This window comes from Bufo bufo, chromosome 5 (assembly GCF_905171765.1).
Source record: "Bufo bufo chromosome 5, aBufBuf1.1, whole genome shotgun sequence".
Classification (NCBI taxonomy): domain Eukaryota; kingdom Metazoa; phylum Chordata; class Amphibia; order Anura; family Bufonidae; genus Bufo; species Bufo bufo.
Window position 1 is genome coordinate 179,007,109 of NC_053393.1, and position 21,607 is coordinate 179,028,715.

General features: G+C 45.5%; 1 protein-coding gene across 5 annotated transcripts in view; it reads left to right on the forward strand.

Moving 5' to 3' along the window:
- LDLRAD4 (low density lipoprotein receptor class A domain containing 4) overlaps positions 1–21,607 on the forward strand; it is a 388,238-nt gene that overhangs the window by 343,523 nt on the left and 23,108 nt on the right. For 3 of the 5 annotated variants that reach the window (XR_005779168.1, XM_040433133.1, XM_040433136.1), the window contains one exon: positions 12,537–12,691. Coding sequence is in view for 4 of the 5 variants with exons in the window: in XM_040433133.1 (XP_040289067.1) it covers positions 12,537–12,691 (155 nt within the window). In the remaining variant the exon portion in view is untranslated. Of the gene's footprint in view, positions 1–366; positions 742–1,198; positions 1,297–12,536; positions 12,692–21,607 lie in introns of those variants that run through there. The other 2 variants (XM_040433134.1, XM_040433135.1) reach the window with 2 other exon arrangements.

Sequence of the window (21,607 nt, forward strand, 5' to 3'; positions counted from 1 at the left end):
TGAGCTATGGGGTGCAGTTTTGGGTTCCTCACACTAGAGAGCTGCCCCTTGTGCTTGCCTATGACACGGACTCTGGTCACCAGTGATTCTTACTGGTTCTGAAGGGTTAACTTTCCAAAATGTTAGGGTGGGGATAGAAACTGGTCAGTGACCACGTCACACCCTTGGCTTAAGAAGCTATCAAACAGCGCCTTATATCTCATCTTCCTGGAAGGAGCCGGGCTTGGAGGGGTTAACGGCGAGCGGCCGGTCGCACCTGAGGTAAGTTTCCGTCCCCGTGTGGTGACAGTCCAGCTGTGCACGGAGCATGTGTGGGGCTGTGCCAGCAGCAGCAGGGGGGTGGGAGGGAGGCTGAGGGGGGCGGCACTGAGCAGCATCAGTCTTCTCTAAAGTAAGGAGGAAAGTGCTGGGGCTGAGGAATGACGCACGTTACCGTGCCCTGGAGCAGAAATGCGGAAGACTTAGAGGCCCCGGCGCTGCGCACACCCAGGACGGCGGGAGCTGCACTTCCTCTCCTCGTCTGCTGATGGTCGGCGGAGACAGCCGGAGGATATGAGGCTGCCTCCCCTCTTATCTCCTTCCTGCCACTAGTCACAGCCTGCCGCTGGCACCTGGGCTCTGCTGAGGAGAAGCTGGTGGGATGCTGCACATGCCAATCTGCCCAGCTCCTGAGTATGTCCAGTGATCACCTCAACTCCACACTGCAAGATGCTGCATTCAAAGACCTCTTCCTGGTGAAAGGTATAGTGCCCATGCCCCGCTGGCACTGCTGCTTCTCTAGTGACCTGGTGGCAGCAGCAGGCTCTCTGATCAGCCTGGCCTTGTATAGTAGGAGGAAAGACCTTAGGGGGCAAGTGGCAGGATGGTGGACCCAGGAGCCCAGTGCCATGGGACCGACGAAGTTGGGTAGTGTATGAAAGTTCATGTTGGTCTTCTGTTGGGTTGGTTCCTAAAGTTTCCGTTTCTGGTAGTAGAAGACGGTCATGTGTGGACTGGTTCCAGCACCCAGAAAGGGGCATGGCTGGACTGCACCTTCCAGTAGTTTTTTTTTTTTTTTTTTTTCATTGAAAAAAAAAGTGTTGGAAATTTCCAGTAAATCTTGGACACGAGCGTGAGACGTGTTCCCTAGACACCATGAGAGGTTTCTCTACATATGTGTCATGGCTGAGATGATTTTGTGCCATTTTCTGGTTCTAAGGGAAGGACATGCTTGATCGGTGGCCCCCATGTGTTCAGGGGCTTGTGAGGGCTCTGCTGCCTCCATCTTCAGGGGATAGTTAGACTTGCAGATTTATGGTAAGTGAGCTATTTCTGGAAGTTCATCTACAACAATAGAAGAGCACTGCACCCTCACAGCGAGTCCTCCACAACACGTTATGTGGTAGGAGTTTTCTGTAAACTATAACTTTGATTGTCTTAAGAACGTAGGATGACAAGTTGTGTTATCAGGGGATTTACATAGGGCTGCTGGTGAGTCACCACTTTGCAGCCTCGAAGAGTTAATGAGGGAAGCTGTAGAACGGTCTTCCTTGCCGCATGTCCTCAACCACAGAACGTTTACCGGTGAGGTCCTTATATCCCGAGTATGCGAGTGTGAACTGGGTGCAGTGTCTGGACATGGATGGAGCACATGACCTAATCCCACAAGAACTTTGGTCTGGTTGTTGTGTATCCCTCACTCCAGTTCATCGTTTGGGTTTAGGTGGAAACTTTCGGCAGAGTTTCCAGATTTGAGCCTTGCTGGAACACTTTGATGTTCTGATGGTAATGCAGAGAAAGACTGTGCCTCCTTCAGAGAATCCTCCCCCGAGTCTTGGTAAATTTAGAAGAAGAGGCAGCTCTTGGCACCGTGTACATGTGCCACCTCGCCCCTGTGAACTTTGCGTTCTAGGAAACTCTGAGTGCACTGCACTTTGTTGTACGCCTGCCTGGAGTTGGATGATAACACTAATGCCACAAGCTCTGTGTTTTATGTGACTAGATCGTATTGTGATTGTGTAGTCCTCTAGTCTGAGGTGGTGACAGTGTCTGTAGTCATCATTCTGCGTGGTTGATGCCTTAAAATGTGCTGCAGCATTGACCAAATGCACATGGACAATACAAGGTCTAGCCTTTCCTAATGTCATATCCCATGCTCGGTAGATATTTGGTCAGAGGGTCTTATTATGTCAGTATGTTATCATGCTAATGTAGCATAAGATACGAATATAATCTCATCAATCACCTGATAGGCCAGCTGGGCAGTGGTAGGGTGGTGGTAGGGCAGCAGGAGGTGAGTGGTCATGTGGAAAATGTCTACCATGTTGGATAACTTTGGCGACCAGTGATCTTGAGTGTGTGTATATATTTTCTATACAGGACAGGACAAATCTGAGGAGTCCGTTGCCCAAATAAATTTCCAAACTGTGAGCCCGCTCCCCCCAGGTGTTGGGCCGACAGTTTTGACTAAAGTGGTTATTTGCCACTCATACTTTTCTTTGATTGCACCAAGTTCTAGTTTAGCAACCTAATTGGCTCTCTGTGCTCATTGTGATGTTCTACTGGGTTCAAGAGAGACAAATTGTAAGCTATATTGAGGTAATTTTAAGAATGTGCCATGGACGCTCAGGCATCCTCAGGTTCTGGCGGCCAAGGCCTAGTACAAAAGGGTTGAGAAGCCCTGCGCTAACAATACATTTGATACTGGCAATGTTGGGCCATTTTGTCCTGAGAGACGCCTATTTTTGGATGATTAAACTTGGCATTCGGTCCGTTCCTGATGGTATCTATTTAGGTTTCTAATCTACTTGGCTAGCTGTTATCTAGCCATACTTAGATTACAATAGATTTCCCAATAATCAGGCACTTAGCTGGGCCTGAGCGGGGTGGAATAAATGGGGCAGATTTATCATTTTTAAGGTTTTGCAGGAGTGTGCCTTGCCAAAATTTGCACCAAATATATGTCACACGATGTCTGATAAATGATCTTTAACACCTTCCCGACATGTGGCTTATATGTACAGCATATAGTTGGGTCTTTTAAAGATGGCGCCCAGAGAAGAGTGTGCTCCATAGGTCCCAGGTGACTACTGTTTTTTACAGCAGACACCTGGAGGCAAAATCAGCGATTGGCGATAACGCCAATCAGGGACATTTCACTACCCTGGTCAATTGTGGCCACAGCATCTGACAGGTCTTTTCCCGGGAGCACCGCATGCCCTTGTGGGCGCCCCCATGCTGAGATTAAGGGAGCCATTCAGTTGCTGTGTCTTCAAGGCCTGCCACAGCTATGCTCCTATGGAGCCCGGAACGTGGTTCTGCTGTACTATAGTCAGTGTTATGGCGGTGCATTAGACAGGGACTCACAGCATCATAAGTCATTGTGATGCTGTAAGTTTGCAGTGTTCGGTCCGGGAAATGCGCCAATTACACGGAGCATGTTTCCTAGGCCATACACGCTTGTGTGCAGGAGGCCTTACACTTCTGTCTTAAGACTTTCTACACCACCCTTTTACTGAAAAAAGATGGTGACAATTTATGGGACATTTTAAAAAGTCCCAATTGATAAGTCTGCCCACTTTACCACCCACTTTTCAAAATTGGAGTGAGTGGTGTAGAAATGCAAAATGTCCCAAAATGTTTGTGCAGATAAGACCAAAAAGTGGCAGAGCCCTACATTGCGACTTTTTGATGCCAGGTTTGTTTAGAGCAGGGGTTGAATATTACTCCGGTCAGTTTGGTGAACTGAATGAGGGTATTGCAATAGAACATCTGGAGCGGTGTAGAACGCAAACCATTCAGTAGCTGAACGCTGATGGCGTATTTGTCTCTGTATTCATTTGGCAGCTCTGCTTTTGCTGGAGTTTCCCTTTTTAAAGGGGAAATCCACCGAGAAGGGAAGGTCTGACACATAACAGAGGTGTCAGTGGAGTCTGTGAGCTGGAGTCCTCAGTATCCTCAACTCCACTAGACCCTTTCAGCAATGCTCTGACACGACGTTCTTAGCAAAGGGCCATTCAGATCTTCAAGGCTTTCCTACAATGTCATCTCATAGATGGCAGTAACTGTATAGAGAGCTCCTTTGTTCTGGAATTCACTGGTGGTCCAAGGGGATGTTTTCCTCAAGATGACCAGAGTTGTTGGAAAGTCTCCCTGCCCTCTATCTCCGGGACAGGAAGTCCTGAACTCCCGCTGGGCCTGGCTTGCCCGATTTCACAAACTATATCCCTACAGACAAAACATAAATAAAGTCTTGTTAGACTTTGGTCAGATCTCTGTCCGGTGTGTGTCAGGTCTAAGCTGCTCAGTAGGACTGTGTTCTTCTAGCAGGAACTCTGTGATCCAAGGAGAAAGCAGCTGAGGAGGTTGTCAGGAGCTCGACGCTGCAGATGGAGCTAAGCAGAGCAGCTGTTAACAGCGTTAGCAGTGGACATTTACAAAGACCTTTGTTGTCAGGACTCTACAGCAGGGCTTTAGTCGCAGCCATCTGACCTCACGGATTCACCCCTGGAATAAAACAAGGACATTCAAACTGCACCCTCCATTCAGCCTCCAATATGAAGCAGTACATGAATTGCTAGTAATTAGAGATGAGCGAATCGATTTTTTTCTCCTTAAAAAGAGTTCTTCACCTGCGAGGGGCTGTCCCCGCTGCTGAAGAAGCTCCTCCTGCCACCTGATTGATAGGGCCCGGCACTAACAATCTCGCACCTGCGTCGCTGCTCCAATAGGCTCTGCACCTGCTCTCCTACTTGGAGCAGGTGTGAGGTGTCTGGCAGCGGGGACAGCCCCTTGCAGGTGAACAAGTATTTCTGATGAGATGAATTGATTTGCTCCTCACTCAAAGTAATGCTTTACTCAGCGGCAAATATATAATGGGGGGAAAAAAAGATGGTCACATATCTTGAAGATCCCACGTTGCTGCTCTGGTTACCTGGCTGCAGCGGTGGCTTCATGTCGACAGCATGTGACCACTGCAGCCAATCGCTGCACCAGGGCTGTAGTGTGGGGTTTTGTAGGCAGGTGATCATCTATTTCTTTATTGCAGACACATCCCAAGTGTTGTCCGGTTTCCGGACCTGTTATCAATCCTGATGTGTGGATTAGTTAAAGGGGTTATCCTGGAAAAGATGATGATGGCTTATGCTCAGGATAGGTCATTATTATCACATCAGCGGGGGTCCAAGACACCACATTCTCGCCGATCAGCCGTTTCAGGGAGCTGAAGCTTTTACCGGAGCTCTGGCGAGTGATGCAGGCTCCTGGTAGCTTTCCAAGGACAGCGCCGTACATTGTATAGTGGCAGTGCATGGTATTGCAGCTCAGCCCCATTGATTTGAATGAGGCTGAGCTGCAACTAGGCCACGTGACCGATGTACGGTGATGTCCCTGGCCTAGGAAGAGGCTGTGGCGCTCAAGGCGTCTTATAACAGCTGATTGGCGGGGGGTCCCGGGTGTCTGATACTGATGACCTTTCCTGAGGATAAGTCATAAATATATTTTCCTGGATAACCCCTATAATAGTAAACTAGAATGTCGAACTTTGCACTGTGCCGTTCCCCTGTTATACCTATTTGAAATTTATGAATGATTGGAAAACCTGATGTTCCCACATCTCTTGTCAAAGGAGTGTGTCATTTCACAGTCTCACTGATTGGACAGTGTAAGGCCCCCTTCACGCGAACGTGTGCACCCCGTGGTCGTGCTGCGGCCCGCAAAATGCGGGCTGCAATGCACGAACACCGACCGTGGGGCAGCCGCAGTGGATCGCGGACCCATTCATTTTAATGGGTCCGCGATCCGGCTGTTCCGCAAAAAGATAGGACATGTTCTATCTTTTTGTGGATCGGAAGTACGGGACGAAACTCCACAGAAGCACTCCGTAGGGTTCCGTTCCGCACCATTCCGCATCTCCGGATTTGCGGATCCTTTCAAGTGAATGGGTCTACATCCGTGATGCAGAATGCCCATGGAACAGCACCTGTGTATTGCGGGTACGTTCGTGTGCAGGGGGCCTAAGGCTGTGTTCACATCATGTTTTGTACACACGTGACATATGTTACACGGATTCCTCCAACAGATGCCATACCGTGGCCTCCGTCCCCATAAGGTTCCATTATAAACATTTTTTTTTTTTTTTAATAATACTTTTTTGCTGTATTCTGCAGGATGGAAATGCGTAGTGTACTATTTTGCATCCTTTAGGCTGCTTGTGCACATGTAGCTTTTCAGATTCAGGACTTCTTCTCATCCACTTTTCTGGTACTGTACAGTGCAGCGGTTTTGCTGCATAATCCGTCACGTGTGACCGCGGCCTTAGACTGGTTTCAGATGAGCATGTCCAGTCCAGGAAACCCGCTCCAGAACACTGCTACCTGACCTAACTCACGGCATCATAATGATTCCTGTCCGACCACAAGGCTACTGTACTGACGTTATCATGCGAGTACAGTGTAGTAGTCAGGCAGGAACTCGCAGCATCATAAATTGTTATGAAGCTGTAAGTTCGGGTTAGAGGAGAAGTGTTCGGTCTGGGAAATGCGGCCATCACAATGAGCTTGGCTCCCAAACTGAACCCACTCTGGTCTAAGAGACAGAACGGCAGATTCGACTTCTCTTTTATAAGTTAACATTTGGTTTTGGCTTCAAACCTGTATCAGAAAACCTTAAAGCCTCTATACATGGGCCGACTGAGCAGGCAGTTATTGGGAATGAACTGTTCCTTCCCAATAATTGCCTGCACATTCACACTAGCCATGCACGCTGCCCTTTCTGTATAGTACAGGTTATGGGCGCAGTCATGGGGTCCATTGTATAGGCACAATAGCAGTGTTTCCATTAGAGAGGTCTGCTGTAGTAAATAAGTGTATTCTGCTTGGAATAACAATTCTGGAGCATCTGTTCTTATGTTGTGCCATTCCTCTGTTATTCCTCCTAGAAATTTATGAATAAAGGTACATCTGGGTGTTTCCAGTAGGGTGTATGTCCTTGTACACTTTCACACTGTCCAATCCGTGCTGCCAGTGGCAGACTATGCAGGGACACACCCCAGTTGTTGTTCATAAACTTCTAACAGGAATAACAGAGGAATGGCACAACATAGTCATAAGAACAGATGCTGCAGAATTGTTATTACATGCGAGTAGTCCCTAATTCAGACATGTCAGGAGAGGTGACGGGTCCTCTTTAAATCTGTCACCTCACAATAGGAAACCTGTCACTTTATGGCACAGAACGTGTGGTCACGGCGTGGTCGGAAGAAAGGGAAAGGTCTGCAACCCTTTCCCCTCCAAGCCTTGTTACTGTGCCGCGGCTCGGCCCCTTGTCCTCTCGTGGTCTGTGACCTGCTTTGCTCTCTTGTTTGATGTGATTTCCTAATGGAGTCTGGCAGTATATTGTAGTATTTCTTCATCCAGGACTGTTCAGGGAACGACGTGTAAATCCGGATTTACGATGGCTCTGTGTCACGGGTAGTGCTTATTATAGCAGGTGTGTTTTTGGTGTCCAGCCTGCTGGTGTGGCACACAAGTTGTCGGACTTTTCCACTCCCGACCTCCTGTTCTGACGGCTCCTTGTGAAGGCAGCCTCTGAATCTCAGGAAAACGAGGCCACAAGAGAACGTCTTAAAGAGGCAGCAGGGCTTTCCTGTATATCTGCTGGGCGACAGCGTGCACGAGGTTCAGCTCGGATCCTCTTGGATTGGGATCTCGGCTATAGAAAAAATGTCTTTATCCAAGTGGAAACTATTAGCGAAAAATCTGAATTCTGGCTTGAAATAGGGCTTAAAATAGTCACAAAATAGGGCTTTGTGCAGACTAATTTGCACAAAAAGCATGCGCATTCTGCATTTTTACATCGTTCACTATAGTTTTAAAAAGTGGGTGTGAACAGGGCATGGTTAGCCTGTGACGCTGATTTAAAGGGGGTCTGACACTGCACCCTTGCTTTGCAGTAGCTTTGGCGCTGGAGCTACACTGCTTTGTCTATTGTGTTGGCTATTGGGCTGGTGACTGCAGCACTGCTCTCATTATGGATTTATCAAACCTCGTATGACATTCGATCGGACGCAGATTACAGCAGTGCAGACTTCTGCAAAACTGATTTTAAAGTCTGTACACCTTTTAGGGAATTTTATTTTATGATTGCATTTTACTCATTTTGGGCTAAAAATTGTTTTTTAAATTGGTCTTTATTAAACAATATTGAGCCTTTCTGTCACAAAGGGTTAACAGTTTTTTTTCTAGCTGGGTGACAGGTACTTTCAATTTGTGCTGGTCATCTAATAACCCTTATTTCTAAACTACTTTCTCACACACGTTTTGTGCGGATCCGTCATGGACTGATCCGTTCAGATAATTCAACCGTCTGCATCCGTTCAGAACGGATCAGTTTGTATTATCTTTAACATAGCCAAGACTGATCCGTCATGTACTCCATTGAAAGTCAATAGAGGATGGATCCGTTTTCGATTGTGTCAGTGAAAATAAATACGTCCCCATTGACTTACATTGTGTACCAGGACGGATCCGTTTGGTTCAGTTTCATCAGACGGTCCGTCTCCAAAGTGAAATGGAGACAGAACGGAGGCAAACTGATGCATTCTGAACGGATCCTTTTCCTTTCATAATGCATTAGAATGCAAACTGGTCCGTTTTAGACCCCTTGTGAGAGCCCTGAACGAATCTCACAAATGGAAAGCCAAAACGCGAGTGTGAAAGTAGACTAAGGCTGGGTTCACACTTGAGCGTTTTACAGCGTGTTCAAACGCGCTGTAAAACGCTCAACACATGAAAACCAATGCTTCCCTATGGCCCTGGTTCTCACTTGAGCGTTTTACAGCGCGTTTGAACGCGCTGAAAAACACCCGACGCATAAACAAGTTCTTGAGCTTCTTTGGGGCGTTTTGAGGCGCGTTTGTGGCCATAGGACACTGCAGTCAATCACACAAACGCGCGTTTACTATTGCATAAAAACGTGCGACTTAAACGCGCATATCAAATACGCTCAGGTCTGAACCCAGCCTAAGAGGTCATAAACCCTTATTAAAGACACATTCTTATCGGTAAGATAAGGATTGAGCTATAATGAGTGTTTATTAGGTCAGAGATAAAGAGCCTGTCAGGCCGACAAAGCAGAGAGAAAATGCATACCCTGCTAGTAGATAAACTCAAAGCTGTGCAGGGAAAACGGCTCATCATTTTCAATAAAGACCAATTGAAAAAAAGATTTCTAGCTCACAATAAGTACAATGCAATAATAAAAAAAAAAATGCCACCTAAGGTCTACATAGCCTTTAAAGATTCCCCTCATGATAAATCTGTTTGCTTCATGGAGTCACCCATCTACAGATAGTACTGCATTCCTTAAGAAGGGTGAAAGTTAGGTATGAGCGAATCTACTTTAGATCAAACATCTGAACTCGATTCGCATAAAACTGTTTCAATACTGTACGAAGCGAGCGCTCCGTACAGTATTAGAATGTATTGGCTCCGATGAGCCGAAGTTATTACCACTTGGAACCGTTCGGGAAATGTTTTTTTACAGTATAAGGCTACATGCACACGACCGTGCTGTTTTTTTGCGGTCCGCAAACCGCGGCTCTGCAAAAAACGGAAGCCGTCCGCAGGGCTGTGGAGTCGGAGTTGAGGAGTTGGAGGCAATTTTGGGTACCTGGAGTCGGCAAAAAATGAACCGACTCCGACTCCTACTAGATTTAAATTGAAATAAAATAAAAAAAATGCAAGTTTAAATGTCCCAATTCACAAAGTTATAATTAATTACCGTATTTTTCGCCCTATAAGACGCACCTAGGTTTTTGAGGAGGAAAATAATAAGAAAAATATTTTGAACCAAAATGTGTGCTTTTGGTGGATTTTGAACTAATGGTGGTCTGTGGATGGCACTGTTATGGGGGCATCTGTGGATGGCACTGTTATGGGGGCATCTGTGGATGGCACTGTTATGGGGGCATCTGTGGATGGCACATATATAACATCTTATGTGTCATCCACAGATCCCCCCCCCCCCATAACAGTGTCCCTGTGTAGTGAATGGGGGTTGGCATCTGTTTCTGTAATGGCAGCGGGGCCCGGTGCCTGCTTCATTCATAAAGTGGGCGGAGCAGGCGCGTGACGTAGTGAGCTGCGCTACGAGCGCCCACCCGGCCTCCTGACTGCCAAGAAGTTAGTAGTAAGTAGTACAGCGCTAGATTTAAGATGATTGGAATACTTTAACAATACCCACAAGTTAGATATGATTACCGTATACTACAGTGAGCGGGGCCCGGTGTAGTAGAATACAGTGACTGCACCGGGCCCCGCTGCCATTACTGAAACAGATGCCGGCCCCCAGCCCCTCCTCCCTCTCAGCCTATTAACCGGACGGTCGCAGCATTCGCCCCCATAAGATGCACTGCTATTCTTCCCCACTTTTGCGAAAAATACGGTACTTCTCTACTGTAAGAATAAAGGCCGATGCATGCAGTGCGTCACGTTACCGCAAAACGAACACGTTAAGTGACCATGAAGAAGCATGCTTTTCACATGCTTCACTATATGGCACGCAACGCACAGTTAAGGAGCGGCAATACTTATACTTTCCATTGTGTTGTGTTCCGCTGTTACAGGGAACGCAACACCCATGGTTAACCTAGCCTCTCACTGATAACTGATTAAGTAAATATGTTTTTTGCAGGACTAGAGACACTTGTATAAGTGAAGGGAATGGATAGTCAATAGTTCAAGACGGAAGCTGTAAACCATTTGAAAAACTGCTGTCATTCAGCTAAGGCTATAAAAACTTGTAAACTCAGATTGTTAGCTTAAACTTTAAACATGACTATGGGATTCTACTAGGGAAATCAGGTTTTACAATAAATGCCCCTTCCTGGATCCACCCACTGCCCTATCTTCAGCAGAAGATCAGCACACAAAGGAGAAGGCAGCGGCTTCCTAGCCAGTAGTTCTGTGGTAATGACATGTATGTTGCCTTTCTTTCCTTCAAGGAATGTATAAAATATATTCCCATATTAAATAGAGGAGTCGGAAGTACCAAAAACTGAGGAGTCGGAGCATTTATCTACCGACTACAGCCCTGGCCGCCCGTGTGCCTTCCGCAATTTACGGAACAGGCGGCCCAATGTAGACATGCCTATTCTTGTCCGCCAAACGGACAAGAATAGGACATGCTATATTTTTTTTGCGGGGCCACGGAACGGTGCAACGGATGCGGACAGCACATGGAGTGCTGTCCGCATCTTTTGCGGCCCCATTGAAGTGAATAGGTCCGCATCTGAGCCGCAAAAACGGCGGCTGGAATGCGGACCAAAACAACTGTCGTGTGCATGAGGCCTAAATCAATTTCTGAAGTTATTATGTGAAGTCTTGCGAGACTTCGCAAAGTAATAAATTTGGCTCATCGGAGCCAATACATTCTAATACTGTACGGAGCACTCGCTCCGTACAGTATTGAAACGAAGTTTTATGCAAATCGTAGTCATCTGAAGTCAATTCTCTCATCCCTAGTTAAAAATACATGTGTAATCGGCTCCCATTGCCTAGGGCTGCACCTAATAGGCTGGGACATTGACTGGGGGTGGACAGGATCACTGGAATGGTTCCCTCTATTATCACTATGTGAAGGCGCCATGCTAAGGTATGCCCATATCTTGCCGCATTGGCTTGAGTCTTCTGAGACAGCGTTGCCTGAGCGATTCCTCACTGGTGGAGGCTGTGGCCTGAGAAGTGGAACCTACTCATTTGATCCTAACCGATAGGATGTGAATTCTTCAGATTGTCATCGTTTCCTGGCTCTGTTTTCTTGTTAGGAATCTCGCATCTGGCGGTGCACATGCAATGCACACGTCTCGTATTGTATCTGCTTGTTTAATCTTAAACATCTTCAGTTTCCACCATACTTTCTGCTTATCTGCTCACTTTGCATTAGTAGTAACGAAATGTGCCCTAAATTCTTGTGTTCTTCAAAACTGGGCAAAAATGCATACAGTAACATGTAATACCGTGGTCGACGGGACTGATGGCGGTTCTGCACGCTTTCCTGGAATGAAGAATATATATGTTTCTTTTAAGACCAGTTTTCTTCCAGATATTTGAATTTGTAGCTGAATATGAAATAATAATGCAGCCAAATAGATGCCACCCTCCCTTAAAGGGAATCTGTCATCAGATACCGCAATATAAATCCATCTGCCATAGGAGATGTGCGCTGCTCAGCACATTGTAATGCTGTTGGTTCAATCTCCATATGTGCCCCCAATGTGCAGAAATCAGCATCTTATTTTTATGCAAATTAGCCCCTGGGTGCAATGAGGGAGTTGCCGTTGCACCTTGTTGTCACTCGCCTTGATATCCACACCCTCACCGCTTTGACTGCCAGGGCCAGGCAGTGAAGATATACTCATGCCTGACCCTCAAACCTCACGGCTCAAGGGCTGGAGGTCGCCGGGCAGATGGGTTTATAGGAAGGCATCTGATGACCGATCCCCTTTAAACATCCGATGTTTGGTCATATACTTACTGAATTTTATTTTTGTCTTTCAGCTGAATTGGAATTTGTGCAGATAATTATCATAATCGTGGTTATAACCGTGATGGTAGTTGTGATTGTCTGTCTTCTGAATCATTATAAACTGTCAACGTGGTCCTTCATTAACCGACAAAGCCAAAGCCGAAGACAGGAAGAAGTTCTACAGCCGGTGAGTAACGGCAGTGTTTGTGGCTCTGCTGCGCAGCGCCTGAACTGTACGTATAAAAAGATGGCGCTCCATTTCAAAATGTTTGTCTTTATAGCTTACAGGGGTTGTCCCACCATAACAACTAAGTATCTGATTAGAGGGACCCTTATTAATCACAAGAACCGTGATCCCTATCTCACTGGTCTGTGGTGATACTGCTGAGACTTTTTATTGGCCTCAGTGGTCGCATGCCTAGACGGCACATGACTGCTGCTTAAAAGTAAAAGGAGACCACTGGGAACCGGCGCAGTGGGGAGTGTAGGTTATGTCTCATCTTAAAATGCACCCAGCCTTAAGGCAAACAACCTTTTAAACTGACGGGACAACCCCTTTAACGGAAACTACTGCACCATCTCCTCTCGGGACCAGGCAACTATTCTTACTGGGATACTCTCATGGTCTCATGGGGAGTCCAGCCCCATCTTTTGGTTGTTGCTTCATAGTTCATTGCTTTTACACTGCTCAATAATTGTGCAGTTTAGCTCGATTTAACGATAATTTACACGATATTCGGCTCATTTGTGGCTACCTTTAAGATTTTTATATCGCCTTTTTGAAAACTTCCATAGGGGTATATGACATGGGTAATAGAAGTTTAGTTTACATCCTGTGTACTGCTCCTGTTTTAAGTAGTTTTCTGGAATAATGATATATACAGTATATTCACTTGGAAAAAAATTAACTTTTTATTTTTTTTAGATGCTGCAGACGAGAAATACATTCTAATAATAAATTCTGTGCCCATTAAAGGGCTTTTGGGGATATTTGGCTACATTTTAATACGGCTAATAGTGGACAATAGGTTGTACTATATTGTAATACACTGTACTTACCTTAGTGTATTTGTGCTGTTACTGTGCCGCCGGTCCTCTGTGCTTCTTGTTTTTTTCCTGCTTATCTGTACATTAGGACACGCAAACTACAGGTGACTGTGCCGTAAGAAAGGGTGTATTACATGGGCAGATTTTCTGCCCGATGATCGCTAACAAGTGTTCTTATGATCATCTTGCAGTGTGATACTGCTGCTGATGCTCGTTCATCGGGCAGATCGGGATTTGCTGGCGGCAGATTGTGGTGTCTAATAACTATCTGCCGCCAGCGATCACTCTTCTCCATGCTGCAGAGGAGATGTATTAGCAGGCGGTTGCCAGGAAGGAACGCTTCCCTCCCGACAATCATCTGCCTGATCGGGGTGTCGAATACACCCTTTACAGTCTGATGGAGCTGTATGATGGTACATAGTGTCTGAATTACTAGACTGTTTGTATTAGGATCTAGAAGAGAATGACTAAGTTTACTGTTACATTTGCCAAGTTTTAACAATGGTATTCCACACCTGAGAAACTGGTTAATGCTAATCCTTCCTTATACACTCACTGCTGGAATTGAATGAAACTTTGTGTGTGTGAACGTATTGATGATATATGTATAGGTACCCTGTTCAGCCACCTGTAGAATGGATACAAGATGAGTTATAGTTGGGCATGGAGGTATACAGGTTCTGTATGGTATCCCTCAGCACATTTGCCCACAGGCTTGCAGATCCTGCACACTCATAGGTTGCCAAAGCTGGCGTCCCAGCTGGTTCTGTAAATGGTCAACTTGCGATAAATCTGGTGTACGGGCAGAACCCTTGCTGTGTGTGGGTGAGCATTATCCTGCTGAAAAATGCCAGCTGGAAACCCTGCCATGAGACGGAACACATATTCCGCAGCACTTTACAGCCGTTTTCAAGTTGGGGCTCACAATCTAAGTTCCCTATCAGTAGGTCTTTGGAGTGTGGAGTACCTGGAGGAGACCCACGCAAACACAGGGAGAAGATACAAACTCCATGCAGATGTTGTCCTCGGTCGGATTTGAACCCAGGATCCCAGCGCTGCAGGCACCAGTGCTAACCACTGAGTCACCGTGCTGCCCATGAGGCTGCAGGATGTCCGATACTGATGTCCTGCACATATGGCTGAGCTGTTTGTGTCCCTCACATCACTACTATGGGTGACTGACTATCGTATGAAATGGATCCCCTGATCATCTCCCCAGCAGTTGGGACAGTGTGTCGCTCCACAGGATTGAAACACTCAACATAAAGCCTCCATACTTGAACCCTACTGTTATGGGATCCCAAACAGAAGCTGAATTTGCTGCTAAAGACGATACAGTTCCAGTCCATGGCAGTCCACTGCAAACAAAGGTGCCGTGACAAAAAATGTAGTTTCCTTCAGCTAAGCCTGGAAATGGTCCGGGCAGAGACAGGGGTGTGTAATGAAGGATCCACCTGTGTCTGGATGGGGGACAACAAAACTGTGGCAGCTCAAATGAACCTTTCTACTGGTGGTCTGTCTGGGCCATCTCTTATTACCACTACTCCCAACACCTCCTAACAGCTAGGTCAAAACATCCGAGATGGCGGGCAGTTCATCAAAATTACCATCCTGCTTCTCTCAGTCCAATGATACACTCCCTTACAAAGTCTGTCAACTGGGCAAAATGTCTTTCAGTGCGTCATAGAGGCATGTCTAGCAGTCATCCAACTTTTATCAAGAGGTACACTACCCAAAAGTAGCCTCTGAAAGCCTTTTTATAGGGTAGTGCGGGAAGCAGTTTTATGCCCTCTTGTGACAAAACCCAGTGTCTCTAATCAGAACACTCCTTTTTACGTATCTGCCCGTCAAGTTTTTCAGCAATCTGACATTTCTACGTGGGTGGGTTATTGTGTTTGTCAATGAGTGTATGTATGCATAGATATATATATATAAAACTTGACTACTGTAGTGTCTATACTCAATTTCTTAAAGAAGTTATCCCACACATTTTTTAAAAGTTGCTGCTCTCCAGTGTAATGTCTTCTTTTTTATTACTTGCCTCTGTCCTCACGCTCTGCAAGTCCAGAGAGAGATATAACTATATATTTCTATGCATGTAAAAGTAAGGCCAGCAGAGAAGTTACGGGGGTCCGATACTGAATACAGAATGTTTGCCAGAGGAAAATGGAATATATATGAAAAAAAACCGACGATAGTTTTATTGCATGTACAGTATATTGAAATGCCCTAGTTATACCATAGAGATACTTTTTGTGGGATATACCCCGTTCGGAGTAAAAGAGTCTTTTCTTGCGTTGTATATGGATATCTTTCTACAAGTCTGAGACAAATATGGTAATTTTTCCAAGAATCCATCTGTACAGAGCCTTTCCTTGCAGTGCCATTGACATAAGCAGAAGAAAGGATACCTGGAGTGCTCTGAACAGAGGTTCTTTCAGCTGCATTCATCATTTCTGTTTGAGTTTGGGCTATGACAGTGGAAGCAGGACAGAGCGGCATTTTCCGTGACCGTGCACTTGTAGAGCCGCTCCTGGCATTGAGGTTCCACTTTGCTTTTTGTGATGGGAGGCATGTGTCATGTATGACCCAGACATCTGACTGAACATCGCGCTCTGTGAAAGGCATAGCTGTAGGAGGCAGTCAGCTCTCATTAGGACGGGCAGTGGACAGGATTTTCTGGCGCTCTAGGGGTGCCATTCTGGTGTAGTTCTTTGTACCGCGTGACTTCTGCATGTGTTTGTCATCTTACAGCCATTTCAGGACAAGAGCTAGTCTGTGGAAAACATCAAATCTCTCCTATTACCTGTGTGAATACTATTCCACATAATAACAGATATGAGTAATTGCACAACTACCATATCTCTCGCCATGAAAAATTTGAGAAAAGGCACTAAAAATGCAGGGTCACAACTGCTTAAAGGGGCAGAAAACTTTACATATGTCATATAGAGACCTATCAAAAGCTTTGATTAATATCACTTCCTATTGAGTCCATCTCTCTTCCTGTCCTTTACCAAGGAGAGCGCGATACACGAGTGCTTCTTTCTCCTCCTTCTAGCGATCGGTGAGGGTCTTGCCGCTCTGGACCCCAACCATGGAAACTTTTAATATGTCTCTACAACATATGAAAACCCTTTAATTTATTCGTTGGCGATGATGTTACATAATAGTAATAATAAAGAGTAATTCCACTCAAAAAGGTTATTTCTAGCAGTTATCCTATATGAAGTCTTATATACCTAAAGAGGTATTCCGATTTTTAAAAGTTATCCCCTTTCCACAAGAAAACTATTAGATCGGACGGGTTTCTACTGCTTGGACCCCCGCGGATCACAAGAATGGGTACCCCATACGCCTCGGAGCCACCCAAAATAATAGTGCACTGCCGCTCCTTTCATCTGTATGGGAGTTGTGGAGACAGCCGAGTACAACTTTCAGCTATTTCTGGAACTCCCATAGAGATTAATGGATCGGCAGTTTGCATGCCTGACCTGCGTCTCCTTTCATTTTTTGGGGGGGAGGGGGCTCTGAAGGGTACAGGGTACCTGTTCTTATGATCAGTAGGATCATCCTGTACTGTGGATAACTTTTAACCGGAATACCCCTATTGTCCAACAAAATCCTAAAAACCCCATGTTTCTAACAATATGAGCAGTATATTAAGCCAGCCCTCGCACTGGGACATCATTGATGGCATTCTGCACATTGGGTAACTGGCATCTTGGAAGAAAAGTGTAGGAACATCATCACTCCCCGTGAAAAGTCCACTGCCTCGCTTTTTAATTAACTTATTTTAAAAATTGTATTATGAGACGTGGTGGACATTGAAAAAAAAAGAAAAGAATCGGACAACGCCTAATGGTCCATTCACATGTCTGTAGTGTATTGCGGATCCGCAATACATCCGGCCGGCACCCCCATAGAACTGCCTATTGTCCGCAATTGCGGACAAGAATAGGACATGTTCTATTTTTTTTTCCGGAGCCACGGACCGGAAGAACGGGGGCGTGCTCCGGAAATGCGGATGTGGACAACAAGTTGTTATAACTCTGCTTCCAGTCACCTAACTCTGCTATAATTGGAAAGTCGTAGCCTCCACCCCATAAGGTCTTCACATTCCTGGACCCAAAGACTAGTGTTGCATAAAGAAAGATGGGTTGTTAGTAGATTTATCAAGCCTGGTATAAAGGAAAACTGGTTTAGTTGCCCATATCAATCACATTTTGTTTTTCAGAGCTCCTTTGAAAAGTCAAAGTTGTTATCTGATTGCTATGGGCAACTAAGCCAGTTTTCCTTTATACCTGCTTTGATAAATCCCCCCCCTTAGTTAAAAGTAAGAGCATGACTTCTCCCAACTTAAAAGGGGTTATCCCATGACTAATGTAAAAAATGCAAACCACACATCATATAGTCCATGACGATACATTTCTAACAAATCTAAAACCAGCCCTTTACCTCACATAGAGCAATTAATGTGGAGATCTCTGGATCCGCTAGATTTATATCAAGCTGAAAGCTCAAGGGGAGTGTCTTTTCTGCTGCAGCTCAGGGGGCGTGTCTCAGCTCTCCCTATCACAGCTCAGGAGGCAGGTAAAGGGTGAAACTGAGCATGTGCGACCTTCTAAGGGAGCAGGACAAAGAAATAAGAAAAAAGAACAAACAGAAGGTGGCGCTATACAAATACATTGTATTTAATAACTGTAGCTATGCAAAAAATGTTATTACATGCAATTACAAAAGTATTCACAACCAGGTGCTGGTTTAAAAACTGTTGAATATTTTTCATGGGACTAACCCTTTAAAACATTTACAGCTAAAATTAAATTCATTAAAAGGATTTTTGGGGAATTTGATATTGATGAGCCATTTTTAGCATAGGTCCCAAAATGAGTGATGGGGATCCAGGTACTCCTGCCGATCAGCTGTTTGCAGGAGCCGCAGATAACTGAATCACAGCACCATACACTGTGTAGTGGCTGGGCCTGGTTACTGCAGTTCTCTGCCATTCACCTGAATAGGAATGAGCTGCAGTAACCAGGCATGACTATATGGAGCACTTCCTGGTTTTGGCTCCTGCAAACAGCTGATTGGGGGTGGGGAAGATTGGTTGGAAGTCGACCCCGCTGATCTTACATTAATGTCCTATGCTAAGTTTAGCTCATTAATATTAAAATCTAGGAAAACCCCTTTAAGATTGTGTAGTTGTAGACAACCGTTTGGTGTATATCCGGTAAATATGAGCGGTCTGGTGCCTGTACAGACAACCCTAGGCACGCATGGTGGTACAGCTAAAGCTATTATTAATCCGGAAGCGCTGCCAGTGTGCACCATCTCCAAGTTGGCACGTCATCCTGAGCAGTCGTTTTGAGGATATCCCAAATACCCGCTTGTTGCTAGCAAACCTAGTGTGTGGATCACCTGGAGACCAATATTTCCCTGGTAACCGCTTATAAAAATGAGTCAGTAATGATGATGATGATGAGGCTGAAGGTAGATAACGTTGCATTGACCTCCAGCTTGTTTGGAGAGTAAACTTGCCTGTGATTCAGTCTCATGTTCTCCTTTTATAGCAGCGAGACACAGACTGCCAGGTGTATGAAAGCTTGGGGTTATCATCCATTTTATTACAATGCCACCTTTCTACATAACATCTTGCCATGTAACCACGTCCAATATTATTCTTACTTTTCCGTATATTTGATATTATTAAATGGTGCGCGTCAGCAGATTGGTACCTAGAGGCTCTGCTCTCTGCATCTGAATCTCCACTTTGATTCACAGGGTCAGGCTGATGATAATTGCACTGGGTGGCACTGTCAATTAAAGTTGCCGAGAGAGCAGAGCATCTGGGTGTAATGGCAATGCCCCAGTTGCTCCTAGAGGATCATTTGCATATATTAAAAAAATCTTTTTGTGGGCAACGCCTTCAGCTGCCAAGTACACATGTAACAGGTCAGCCAGGTTCATAGGTACAGGTCTGCTGACAGATGCTCTTTAAAGGGGTTGTCTCATGAAAAACATTCTACAGTTTTTAAACCAGCACCTGGATCTGAATACTTTTGTTATTTATTGTATTTAAAAATGTATTATAGCTGAGTTATTCAATAAAATCTATCTGTATAGCACCACGTGCTGTTTGCGCTTTTTCTAATTTCTCCATCCTGCTCACTGAGATGGACGCACATGCTCCGTTCCATCCTTCAACTGCCACGAGCTGCTGCAGACAGGACACTCCCCCTCAGAAAGGACATGTCCCCTAAGCTATAATAAATCTAGCAGAACAATTGGAGCAATGAATTGGGTGGTCTCTGGATCCATGTGAGGTACGGGTCTGGTTGTAGCTTTGTTAGAAAGGGGTTGTTATGTAGGATTTAAATTTTTACATTAAAGGGGTTTTGTAGTTTGTTTAAACTGATGATCTATCCTCTGGATAGATCATCAGCATCTGATCGGCGGGAGCCCGACACCCGGGACCCCTGCCGATCAGCTGTTTGAAAAGGCAGCGGCGCTCCAGCAGCGCCGCGGCCTTCTCACTGTTTACCGCTGGCCCAGTGACGTCACGACTAGTATCAACTGGCCTGGGTGGGGCTAAGCTCTGTTCACTTGAATGGAGCTTAGCCCCGCCCAGGCCAGTTGATATTAGTCGTGACGTCAGTGGACCAGCCGTAAACAGTGAGAAAGCCGCGGCGCTGCTGGAGCGCCGCTGCCTTCACAAACAGCTGATCGCAGGGGTCCCAGATGTCGGACCCCCGCCGATCAAATGCTGATGATCTATACAGAGGATAGATCATCAGTTAAAACAAACTGTAGAACCCCTTTAATCATGGGATAACCCCTTTAAATCTATTTTTTATCTTTATGAGTCACATAAGAGTGAATTTTTTCTTTAGCGGGTCCTCAAATATGATGTTACATGACATTATTGTGTTTAAACTATGTGATCCTATAGTTTTCATAATGCAATGCAGAATTTATGGTTCTTTCAGTATTGGCAAGCTGTTCAAGATGTCGTCACCCCTCTTGACATGTGTTTTAGTAACTACGGTGGCTCAGTGGTTAGCACTGGTGCCTTGCAGCGCAGGGGTACTAGGTTCCAATCTGAACAAGGACAACATCTGCATGGAGTTTGTAGGTTCTCCCCGTGTTTGCATGGGTTTCCTCCGGGTTCTCCGGTTTCCTCCCACACTCCAAAGACATCCTGATAGGGACCTTAGATTGTGAGCCCCACTGGGGACAGCTTGATGCTAATGTCTGTAAAGCGCTGTGGAATATGTCAGCGCTATATAAGTGAGTAAAATAAAAATAAAGGGGGAGATTTATCAAACTGGTGTAAAGTAGAACTGGCTTAGTAGCCCATAGCAACCAATCAGAGTCCACCTTGAATTTTTCACGGCTACTTTGGAATATGAAAGGTGGAATCAGATTGGCTGCTATGGGCTACTAAGCCAGTTCTACTTTACACCAGTTTTATAAATCTCCCCCCAAAGTCTTGCATTCGTCCATGTGATGACAATTCTGGGGGATCTATTTTTGTGTCTGTATGTTGTGTTGTGCTGTTCCTCAATTATTCCTACAAGACATTTGAGTAAATGTACCATTAAGCGTTACCAGTCGAGGTGCGTCCCTGCGCAGTCTGACATTGTCCAATCAGTGACTGTGCATGGACACGCCCCCAACTGGTAACATCCAGTTGTACCTTTATTCATAAACTTCTAGTATGAATAATAAGGAAATGACACAACATTGGATAAGAACAGATGCTCCAGAATTGTTATTACAAGGGGAATATAAGTAGTTACTAAACGGGACATGTCAGGAGAGGTGACGGGTCCTCTTTAAAGACCATTGCCACCATGCTTGACTGCAGACATGATCTTCCTACTGTGGAATGTGGTATTTGCTTTATGCCAGACATAATGAGATCTTTGTGGTACAAAGAGATCCTCTTTAGACCCATTTGTCCATAGAACCGTATCCCACAAAATGGTCACCGATCCCCTTCAGCCAACCGCCGGAGTCAGCGGTGGTGTGTCCACAATAGACATGTCACTGC